The sequence below is a fragment of the Tribolium castaneum genome, chromosome 6 (assembly GCF_031307605.1).
Source record: "Tribolium castaneum strain GA2 chromosome 6, icTriCast1.1, whole genome shotgun sequence".
NCBI classification, from domain to species: Eukaryota; Metazoa; Arthropoda; class Insecta; order Coleoptera; family Tenebrionidae; genus Tribolium; species Tribolium castaneum.
The window spans coordinates 3,640,729-3,652,210 of NC_087399.1; the positions used below are offsets into that span (position 1 = coordinate 3,640,729).

The 11,482-nt window shown below is 41.7% G+C and overlaps 3 protein-coding genes across 3 annotated transcripts; 2 read left to right on the plus strand and 1 right to left on the minus strand.

Annotated features, from left to right (window-relative positions):
- The first annotated feature begins 3,376 nt into the window (after positions 1 to 3,376).
- LOC657207 (peptidyl-prolyl cis-trans isomerase sig-7) lies at positions 3,377 to 5,066 on the plus strand. The gene has a single exon (XM_963678.4). It carries the CDS (start codon positions 3,617 to 3,619, stop codon positions 5,018 to 5,020), a length of 1,404 nt encoding a protein of 467 aa, XP_968771.2. The 5' UTR covers positions 3,377 to 3,616; the 3' UTR covers positions 5,021 to 5,066.
- Positions 5,067 to 6,930: 1,864 nt separating this feature from the next.
- Positions 6,931 to 10,415, plus strand: LOC103314006 (prohormone-2). The gene is made up of 4 exons (XM_008198703.3): positions 6,931 to 7,115; positions 7,452 to 7,535; positions 9,155 to 9,479; positions 9,821 to 10,415. Exons 1-4 carry the CDS (start codon positions 6,998 to 7,000, stop codon positions 10,230 to 10,232), a joined length of 939 nt encoding a protein of 312 aa, XP_008196925.2. The 5' UTR covers positions 6,931 to 6,997; the 3' UTR covers positions 10,233 to 10,415.
- Positions 10,347 to 11,463, minus strand: LOC103314017 (putative ankyrin repeat protein RF_0381). The gene is made up of 2 exons (XM_008198733.3): positions 10,848 to 11,463; positions 10,347 to 10,803 (listed from the first exon to the last, which is right to left on the minus strand). Exons 1-2 carry the CDS (start codon positions 11,461 to 11,463, stop codon positions 10,415 to 10,417), a joined length of 1,005 nt encoding a protein of 334 aa, XP_008196955.2. The 3' UTR covers positions 10,347 to 10,414.
- Positions 11,464 to 11,482: the final 19 nt, after the last annotated feature.

Sequence of the window (11,482 nt, forward strand, 5' to 3'; positions counted from 1 at the left end):
CTTGATTAACTTTCAACGACAGTGGCCACTTAAACCACTGTTGGCGCGATTTATCCCCCAAATCCATAAAACGCGAAGTACCGCGTCTGCTTCCTAACACATATTCCATCCGCGCCCACATAAAACATGTGGTCCGAATCTGGCACGACGCGCCCCCATGTTCGCTCCCGCTCGGCCTCAACCCTTCTGACGGAGACAAAACGCGGAAAATGCGCCCCCTCCGGCCACATATGGAATCCGCCGTATGACATTTAAGTTTTGACGCGCCTTCTGGGAGCTGTTTACTCGGCCAATCTTACACCGTATCCGCGACGCGACGAAAAAGAAATTTAAGGCTAAATAAATTGCAAAGTTGACGTTGTTCTATATGGCACGAGGGGTGTTATTGATGCGAGATTGAAAGATGGGGGCGATGGTCGAGTTTTCGGGAATTCACCGCATGTGCCATGCAAAGAGGCGCTCCCGAGGGACCATCGCACAGGAATACCGAAACCGAAAAGTCAGCAAATTTCAAAGCGTGGACAAAATTATTCATAGCGAATAAGAACCGACGTGACTTTTGAAGCAATGACAATTAATTCAAAAACTACTTGTTTTTCAAAGCTGCGAAAAAGTGGACATTTTCACTCCGCGCGCAATAAAATCGTTAAAATTTAACTCGAGTGTCGAAGACTGCGTCTTGATTCAGCCTCCCGTGAAACATCATTAAATCCGAAGCTAATGACGGCAGATTCTCCAGCGATCTACGCGGCACGTCTTGCCTTTCGCCGGCCGTGAGAGCAGCTCGTGACTAATTGGGGCACGTCTGTGCTAACTCCCTCAACGTCCCCGTTCTTAACGAGTACAATTTTTAAGATTCTTTAAAATGCTTTTGGCTTCTTGAGCAAATCTTCCCTTCCCCCAGCCAGATTAGGCGAATTAAGCGACACTCGGAAAATTGTAATTCAAGGATAACATCAAAGAAATCGCTGATTTAAAACAAGCAGTCGCCAATTGGGCACAGCGCGAAATTCGAAAAATGCGATATGTAAATCCTCGTTAGAGCACGCCGGCAGCAAAGGGAATTAATTATTAACACTTCAAACACTTGGAACGCTATAGTTTTCCCTCATGTACTAGGAGGTGCATATATGATAAGTACAGGCGACGAAACGAACTGCTAACTACACAAGTTTACTTTCTATGCAAATCCTATACTTTGCAGTCGCCCAAACAACTTCCAGGCAGACTTTCCCCTGGCTGGGGTTAGTGTTTGAAGGGACGTTTGCAGTTCAGTGTGCAATCAGACCAGCAAATGTTGACTGATGTACTTGTCAGACTTCGATAGATTGTGTCATGTTTTGTTACGTGATTGTTGTTTTCTTTTAGAATAGCGTGTGGCACGCTTTAAGGCCTGCTAAATATTTACCCGAGAGACTACACGGAATTTTATTATTTCATGGCGATAGTTTTTGCATCCGCGTCCCTTTTCACGGCCGCTTTTTAGCCCGACAACTTTCTCATTTATTTTAATTATTCAACTTGATTTTTCTTCAAGTTTTTCCCAGCGTAATTCAGACACTGACGAGGGTCACATGTGTGCGGTTTACTTTCATTACGCATCTAGCCCCATTAACGGGGCCATAATTTCCCCTAGAAACCTTCGCCAGTAACGACTTGTTTGATGCAAGAGCTTTTTTTTCTTAAAAGACATAAATAAAACCTACTCCATTTCTCAAAACTGTTTATTGGATCAAATACATTTTTTAACTGACAGAGGAATAACTAAATAAGAAAAAAAAACGTTGTAGTCCAATTTAGATGGACAAAAATTGTATATTAAATAAATTATTTGGTAAAAATGAATGAAACTGAATTTTTGACAGGATTCTATTCGTTTTTAGAAGAAAGCAAATTACTCGTTCAAAAATTTTTGAAAAGCTTGAAGGTATTGTAGATTCCACAATCTTTTTTATCACATTTTAACCATATCTATTAAAAATCGGAATAATTATGCCAATCTTGAGTCTATACTAGAAGATTACAAAAGCAAAATTAGAAATTTTGTAATAAAAAAACACAATAATGCAACAAATAATAGAAAATATATAGGTATTATTAGATGTCAAAATCTACAGGTTGGCCACCCAGAGGCTGCCGTAGTCCCTGCTCCTCATTCTGTCGCTATTAAAGTTGCGATATTGAAGGGTGAGGACAACAATTACGCGACACGGCGTCAAGATTCGGTTACATAAAATAACTTTTCACGCTCGGGGGAGTTTCATCGCCGTAGCCTAACTTTTCAAAACTTAATTTAGCGTTCGAGTCAGCTGCACAGAACGCAGACACCTTCAAGTGTCACCGCCAATTACCACCAATTAACAAAGTTAGTTTAGACGCTGCACGTCACGAATCCGCCTCAAACGACGACACAAAAGCTACCAAACAAATAATTCCGGCATTTCGGCCGTCTTTTGTATCACTTGGACGTGTTAATTACGGCGTCTGGTGGACCGAAATGCGCTCAATTATTGATGCGAGAGCGCACAAAAAATCTTAAAAGGAATAAAACATGAGCTTCTTTTATCTGGAGCGTCGTGGAAATGATAATAATAAACGCAGGGCCGGTGCACTTAATAATGCAACGCGGTGCAAGAATTGCTACTAAGGCTTAAAGGACCGGTCCCCAAGCAATAAGCTAAATTTGCCCTTAATTCAATCGGGAGAGGAGTTGGCCGTGCAGACAATAGACAATCGAGATGTCGCATCTGGGTTGGCCGTGCTCGTGTCCGGCTGACTCCCAGGGGGTTCACTCGATTTGTCCGCTTGTTATTAAGGGCAGGCGGTTACACGACATGACCCGACGTTGCGACCAACCAACAAAACCAACCATTTCCAATAAAAAAAATATACAGTAATGTACTAAAAATTATTTAATTCCAAGTTAACGGACACAGAAGCAACAACTTGTACCATTAAAACAATCCACCCTAATGCAGGACTCTAAAACAAAGGCTTAAACGTCCGACTGCGGCATCCCTGAAGGACAAGCCGTATCTACGTACTTCCCCTAACCTTTTCCCGCCCCAAGTTACAGTGTCCTGTAATACCACTGTGCAAGTTACAGTTATCTCCGACCAACACAGTTTTTTTCCTTATGCAATAATTTACCACATTATTTGATTATTTAAAAATGCATTTTGTCTCCCAGTTTGATTTCATTTGTAGCGTTTTGTAGCTCAAATTTTAAAGTTTAAAGGAAACTGTGCATAGTTGGCGACTCGAGGTGCAGATGTCCCCACACACCCAGTTAGCTGGTTATTTAATTTACGTGGCTAAATAAACTTAAACTTAATTGCAGACACATTTAAGTATATTATAAGTTACAAAAAAATCATCCAACACGCTTATCTTACAAACGTGTTATACGTATTAAAGAAAACTGTAATTAAAACGTCACTAAGCGTTGTATATCAGCTGTCACTGATGTTTTAAAAAAGTGATTTTTCGTGAATTACCGTAACATACCATGATATTGTGACAAAAAACATTAAAACCGTAACCAGCCCCAGTAATACGTAACGTCCGGTCGCCCCCCGGGCCCTTCTAAATTAAGTTAGCCCCACCTAACCTCACAATGTCAGTGGTGATCGAGACCACTTTGGGGGACATAACCGTTGATTTGTACATCAAGCGGCGCCCCCGCGCCTGCCTCAACTTCCTCAAGCTATGCAAAATCAAATACTACAACTACAGCCTCTTCCACACCGTGAGCCGCGGTTTCATCGCCCAGACCGGCGACCCCACCGGCAGCCGCACGGGCGGCGAATCAATCTTCGGGGTGCTCGAGGGCCCCCATAAGCGTTTCTTCGAACCGGAGTCCAACCCGCGCATCAAGCACACAACCATGGGCTTGATTTCGTTCGTCGGCAATGAGGATCATATGATCGGTTCCCAGTTTTTTTTCACTTTGGGGGCCGAACTGACGTACTTGGACGAGAAGCACTGCGTTTTCGGGGAAGTGGTGGAAGGGCTGGACGTGTTGGAGATAATGAATGAGGCGATTTGTGACACTGACGACAGGCCGTATCAGGACATTAGGATAACGCATACTGTGGTCTTGGACGACCCGTTCCCGGACGAGGACAGGCTGAGGGCCCCCTCGAGGTCGCCCTCGCCGAGCGCCGAGCGGCTGAAGGGGGGCCGGATAGCCCCCGATGAGGAAATCGACGAAACGGCCGGGAAGACAGCCGAGGAAATTAGCGAGATGCTAGCGGAGCGCGAGGCGAAGGCGAGGGCTACGATTCTTGAAATGGTGGGGGATATCCCGGATGCGGAAATGGCCCCGCCTGAGAATGTCCTCTTCGTTTGTAAATTGAATCCAGTGACGAGTGATGACGATCTCGAGATTATTTTTAGCAGATTTGGCAAAATTAAATCCTGTGAAGTGATCAGGGATCGGAAGACTGGGGATTCACTACAGTATGCTTTCGTCGAATTTGAAGATAAAAAATCGTGCGAAGATGCGTATTTTAAGATGGATAATGTTCTCATTGATGATCGGAGGATCCACGTTGATTTCAGTCAATCCGTGTCAAAAGTCAGATGGTTGGGGAAGGGAAGAGGTGTTAGGAATTTGGGTGAGAAAGACCAGGATCTGGGCAAAGGTCACTACCAAAAAAATGGAGAGAAAAAAAAGGACAAAGAAAAAAGAACAGAGAAACGAAATGAAGACAGAAGAAATAGGTCTCCAGAACGAAGAAGAGACAGAAGATATGACGATAGAAGAGATAGGTATTACGAGAGACGGAGAGACCGTTCAAGGTCACCTAAATATAGACGAGAAGAAGAAAGACACAAAACAGTACAAAAATATGATGCAAAAAAGAAACGACGCGATAAGTCCTCCAGTGGTGAGCCAAACCGGAAACAATCGAAGTCCTCACACAAAGACAAAACGAAGAAAGCGAGCGAACAAGACAGAAAAAAGAAGAAGAAATCGAAGAAAAAGAAGCGCTCTAGCAGTAGTTCAGACTCATAATTTTAACAAGCCTGTCAATTATGTAAATAAAGTTTTTATGTCTTGAGTTTTTTCTTTAATTAACCCGCCATTCAGGAGGACATTGGATTAACTATTATCCAACCAAGCGGAAAAATGCCACTTGTCTTGCGCCTGAGATTGCTTTACATAATTAAGAATATTTTTTCCGAAATACTGACGAAAAGAACGAAGAGAAGAAAAAAAATACAAATACAAAAATATGCAACAAAAGTCACTACACAAAGACAAAGCGAGCGAACAAGACAGAAAAAAAAAGAGATCGAAGAAAAAGGTGCGCTCTAGCAGTAGTTTATAGAATCATAATGCCTGTCAATTATGTAAATAAAGTTTTTAATAATCTTTAGTTTTTGTTTAATTAATCCATCAATCAGAGGACATTGGATTAATTATTGTTCATTTAAGCGCAAAAATGCCACGTTTTTTGCGATTTTTTCACGAAATTACAAAAAAGGCGCCTAGGATCTGCTCTTTTTTCAAAAATGCGAAACAAAGGTTATCAGTTCACACAAAGACAAAACAAAGAAAGCGAGCGAACAAGACAAAAAAAAAAGAAGAAAAGAAAGAAGCGCTCTAGATGTAGTTATTATGTCTGTCAATTGTGTAAATAAAGGTTTTAAGTCTAGTTTTTTGTTTAAGTAACCAGTCAATCACGGGACAGTGGATAAATTATTATTCCTTTAAACCTAAAAATGCCACATGTCTAGCAATTTTTTCACGAAATAACAAAAAAACGCCTAAGGTCTTTTTTCATTTTTCTGGTCAGGTCAGCCCGGGTTAACGAAATATAGACAAATGAAGAAAAAATGAAAAACATGAAACAAAAGTCATCAAGCAAAGACAAAACGAGCGAACAAGACAGAAAAAAAAGAGATCGAAGAAAAAGGAGCGCTCTAGCAGTAGTTTATAGAATAATAATTTTAACATGCCTGCCAATCATGTAAATAAAGTTTTAAACAATCTTCAGTTTTTGTCTAATTAATCCATCAATCAGAGGACATTGGATTAATTATTGTTCATTTAAACGCAAAAATGCCACGTTTTATGCAATTTTTTCACGAAATAACATAAAAGGCGCCTAAGATCTGCTCTTTTTTCATAATTTAGTGCATTTTTCCGGTCAGGTCAGGTTAACGAAGAGGAGAAAAGACACAAAAATATAAAAAAGACATCAGTTCATCACACAAAGACAAAATGAAAAAAAGAAAGAAGCGCTCTAGCTGCAGTTATTATGCCTGTCAATTATGTAAATAAAGGTTTTGAGTCTTTAGTTTTTTGTTTAATTAATTAGTCAATCAGGAAACACTGGATTAATTATTATTCATTTAAGCATAAAAATGCCACATGTCTAGCAATTTTTTCACGAAATAACAAAAAAGCGCCAAAGGTCTGTTCTTTTTTTATTTTTCCGGTCAGGTCAGGTCGGGTTAACAAAATATAGACAAACGAAGAGAAAAAAAAAATATAAAACAAAAGTCAAAGAAAGCGAGCGGCTAAGACAGAAAAAGGAAGGAGAAAAAGAAGCGCTCTGGCAGTAGTTCATCCTCATAATTTTAACAAGCCTGTCAATTATGTAAATAAAATTTTTAGTCTTGAGTTTTTTTGTTTAATTGACCCGTCAATCAGAGAACATTGCATTAATTATTATTCATTTAAGCGCAAAAATGGCACGTGTCTTGCGATTTTTTCGCGAAACAATAAAAAAGGCGCCTGAGATCTGCTCCGTTTCCATAATTTAGCATATCTTTTCCGGTCATTACGCCCGTTTCTTAATTTATTTCGCGCCTTCGCTCGTTATTCCGCCCTTTTGAGTTTCTCCTAACAATTGAAATCGTGCGTAGTTTTTCATTTTTCCTCCGTCGGGGATTGCGTACTAGTGCCGCCCACGTTCGCCTCATTCAGTCGCCTTCAGCGGCCGGGTTTTCAGTAGTTTTCAGCGTTTCCGAGCGATCACACGCCATGGAACTGCGCTGGAGCATAAGGTGGGCAACACTGGCCTCATGTCTTGCTCTCTCGTTCGCCATTCCGGCGTCGCTAGTCGAAGAAATCAAAACCAATGAGTTGAGGAACAATAAAGGTGAGTTTTTCGCTGGCACAGCAACAGGTTTGGGCCTTATCGATTCCGGGATCTGTTGCATATTTTACAAGGGCTGAGAGGTTCATTCTGGCTGTGCTAATGGATTGGCAAAGTGGGTAATGAAGGAAAACGCGGCTCGACAAAGCGATAAATTTAAGAGATTGCCAGATTTTCTTGAGGAGGTTGCTCCGAAAGCATTCTCCTGTAATTACTAGTTTTGGCAAAATCGTTATTAAAGGGCAGATAACTCCCACATTTGTTTGAGCAGCACTTATCTGCGTTATCACTACAACAAATTACACTCCACATCATAATTACAAACTTTGTTTGTTCCAGTTAAACGGGCCCACCCCCAGTTAAATGTAGGAGAACATGGCAGAGAAGTCCCCTATTACAGTAAACCAACCGCTATTAAAAGAGGTAAGGTAATTAAGAACACAAAGGTTTCAATTACTGATTTCCATTAATCAAACTTTGATTAGGTGTATCGTAAACAGCTCGCGTTCTTAATTAGGCCAATTATTTGAAACCAAACTTGCACGTGGAAGCACCTTATGACCCTAAATGTTGCCAGTAATCGATCCACGGTTAAATTACAGATAAAATCAAGCAGTAATTAGATGGGGGTTTTGGGTTATTAGATGATAATGGAAAGTTTTAGTGCATTGTTTGCGTAAAGAAATTACTTTTTAATGTCATAATTCTACGCCCACCGTACACTCCTGGCGGAGGTGTTGGATATTGAATAAATTAATTTAAAACGAGGAAGCTTTAGAGATAATTTTGTTAAATTCTGAGAAAAGTTCATTCTGTTTTTTCTTTCCACTCCAGCTGGCGACTAAGACGAGACAAATAAAAGACTCCGTCAAGAGAAAATTAAAATTAAATTTGCAGAACTTGGATTGTTTTATAATCGCTCGGTCGAATTTTGGTGGATGCGCCGGGTCACCTCTGGGGAGACTTGTTGCAAAGAAAACACTGAGAGAAACTTAAGTAATTCAAATATGAAATGTAGAAAGCTTTATTTACAAAGAAAACATAAAGTTAGCGTTTTGTTTAAATTTTAATTCATAATCTTAACAACGGTGAGTTTATTTCAAGCGCATTTACATTACATGCTAAATTAAAGCACTTACGCAATTTTTTACACAATGTGAAAGTAATTACGCACCGAAAGGCACATAAATTATATGAGAAACTGTAACACTATAGTAGGAAAATTGCTCGTAAAAGTTATTACAGTTGGCAAAAAACGGAAAACACATAAATCGCCTTTAGTTTAATTAAGGGAAATATTTTTTCCCGATTATGCCAACAATGAGACACAGCGACAGGTGGTTCACATAAAAATGCGAACGCAGCGACGTGACATTTATTCAAGTAACAACGTGACGTCCATTCTTACTAAAAATTAAATGAACAAGACCGAAATAAAATTTCATAAAAACGGCTATTTGATTAAGCATCAGCTTTAATTAAGGACAAAGACATGACGAGATTGCCTGAAGACAGCGTGCCTTAAATAGAACATCCATTAAGAAATTGATTCGCTCTACGCGATATTTGATTACCACAGTTCGATAAAAATGAGTTTGCATTGTTCCAATCAAATGGGAACACAATACAGTTTCACCTACTGTCCTTTTGTACATTTTGTCAAAAGTCTAAACATTGGAGAGCTTCATTAATTCTGTGCTCAATTGTGCGAATTGTTTTCTTTCGCTCGCACAACCTTGAAATGACAATAAAAACAATACAGAGAAGTAGCAAATAAAATTGTTTTGCTTTCACGGACGGTTTATTGCGATTTTATGCCCGAAAAACAAATTAAGGGGAGAAAATTGGTGGATGCGCCGGGCCAGACAAACCCATCTAAAAAGTATTACAACTAAGACACACGTTTCGAATTGAATGTTCTAACAAAACTTGATACGTTTGTTGCGCAAAACGTAAACAATATGATAAATTTTTTATTAGTTCTATTTTTAGAAATCTGAATCAATAACTATTAATGACATCACTCGGACCGATTATTTCAGGGGCCAATAATTTGAAAAATCCGAGTCCTGAGCAGCAATCGCTCTCGGACTGGGAGCAAGAGCAGAGTCTGTACCAGAACCCAGACAGCTTGGCGGATATCCAGTCCAGTTTATACAACGCTGAGAACCCTTTCGACGACAAAACGATCGCCGAGTACGAGAAGGGTTTCCATTACGGCACCAACAAGGAAAAACTGGACGAAGCCTTGGAAAATGCGGTCCTTAAATCGGAACTGTACGGTGATCCGGCACCGTTGAACCAATACAGGTATTACGGGAACGACGATCAGCGACGTCGTAAGCGTCGGGACGCCAGGAAGATCAGGTAAGTGACTCGAATCAACCAGCGGATTATTAGCAACAAGTTGGAGGGAAGGAGACGGACGGAAAATCGATAGAGTTTGCGTCACTGTCGCTATGTCTCTTGTGAAACAAGTACTATCGATCGGGGGCGATGTACAAACGCGCACTTTACTTGATTGGGGCGTTTTTTCATTATGGAAATAACGCAATTGCAACCAATTAAGATTTGCACAAGCAACACAGCCGATTTTTCCCCCCATGTCCATTATGACAGCCCTAATTAAAGTAACTTGTTGCTATTTGTCTCCCAGCGGGCCCCAATCAATACCCATTTCCTCGGCTCTAATCCAATCACTCCCTCAGACTCGACAGCCGAATGAAACGCGAAGTGGATCTCACCCCTGATGAGATCCTCACAATCTTAACGCTGTACGAGAACGAGCGCAACGGCTACCGCCCCTGGGGCCTGGAGCCCGAGCCGAGCGGCGACAACCTCGAGGAGGAGGAGAACTGGCTGGACGCCCCCGTGTACCCCCACGCCACCGGCCACAACGACCTCGCCCCCAGCTACCTCATGGACGAGAAGCGCGGCCGATGGGGCGGCTTCGCCGACAGCAGGAAGAAGCGCTTCATGGTGGCCAAAAAGCGCAACGACCCCACCAGAGAACTGCGCTACTTGAACGGCCCCAACAAGAACGACTACTACACGCTGAGCCAACTCTTGAGCAATCAACGCGAGCCTAATGTTCCCCTTTACCATCGGCTAGTTTTGTAATAAGTTTTTAGACTAAACCCGAGCTCATATCGCGTTTTTGAATCGTTTAAAGTCTATCTGTGTTACTAGTTTATTGATGTTTATATGTTTTAACTCTCAAAAAGTCAGTCAGTATAATATTTACAATATATTTATTGAATGTTGTATTCCGTAATATTAATAAATTGTGCATAATGATCTGTTTATTTTTGTTTCAATTCGGCCTCTTTCTCCATCTCCGCCAGCTTCCGCTCGCTGATTCGCGCCCGGACCTTGCTAGACCACTGGAAGATCTTCGGGAGGGCGGTGAGCAAAGGCGGGGGTCTGTAGCCCTTGCGGAAGTAATCGGCGATCACTTCGTTACCGTGGTCCACAGCCACTTTAATGGGGCTGCGCTTACAGCTATCCACAACGTGGATTTTAGCCCCCTTTTCGACCAAAACCACCGCCAGTTCCAGAAAACCGGTCACCGCAACAAAGTGGAGACAATTGCGCCCTGAGTCGGGCTCCCTCATATTAATATTAACCCCGTTCTCCAACAAGAGCAGCACCAAATCAATCTGACGAATGCAGCGGCAATACAACACCATTTCTGCAAATTTTAATAATACTTTTTTCGTTTGGATGATCAAGTACCAAAAAAAATATGGAGTGGTCTTTGGTGCTCGACGCTCATATTGGCCCCACTTTGGAACAAGGTTTTGGCAATTAGGTAATTATTGGTGTCTAGGATGCTCAAAGAGAGGGGCGTATTGCCAAAGCAGTCAACAACATTGACCTCAGCCCCGAATTTTAGCAACTTTATCGTAATACCGTAATTCTCATTCTGTACGGATAAATGCAGGGCTGTTTTATTAAACCGGCCGTAAATATTGGGGTCGGCTCCGTGTTCCAGCAAAAGAAGGGCAAATTTTTTGCAGTCGCATAAGCAGGTAACATGCAGGGCAGTGTAACCGTGGGCGTTCCGCACATCCACGTCAAATTTTTTATACTCCAAAAGGCGGTACCCCAGGATGTAGTCGTTCCGTTCGGCGAGTAAATGCAAAGGGGTGACACCGTACTCCGTGGAGCGAATGTTCGGGTTTACTCCTTTACTCAAACACTTTGTTATCTCAGGAATGTTCCGGGAGTAAACGGCAACGAAGAATTTCTTCTCTAGGACTTTCTTGCCCACACTGCTCATCACGTCACTCTCGACTCGCTTCTTGAAGCCCTGGTGCCCCCGTTTGTGTAAATCCCGTTCGCTCGACATGATTGACACTCGCGCCGAG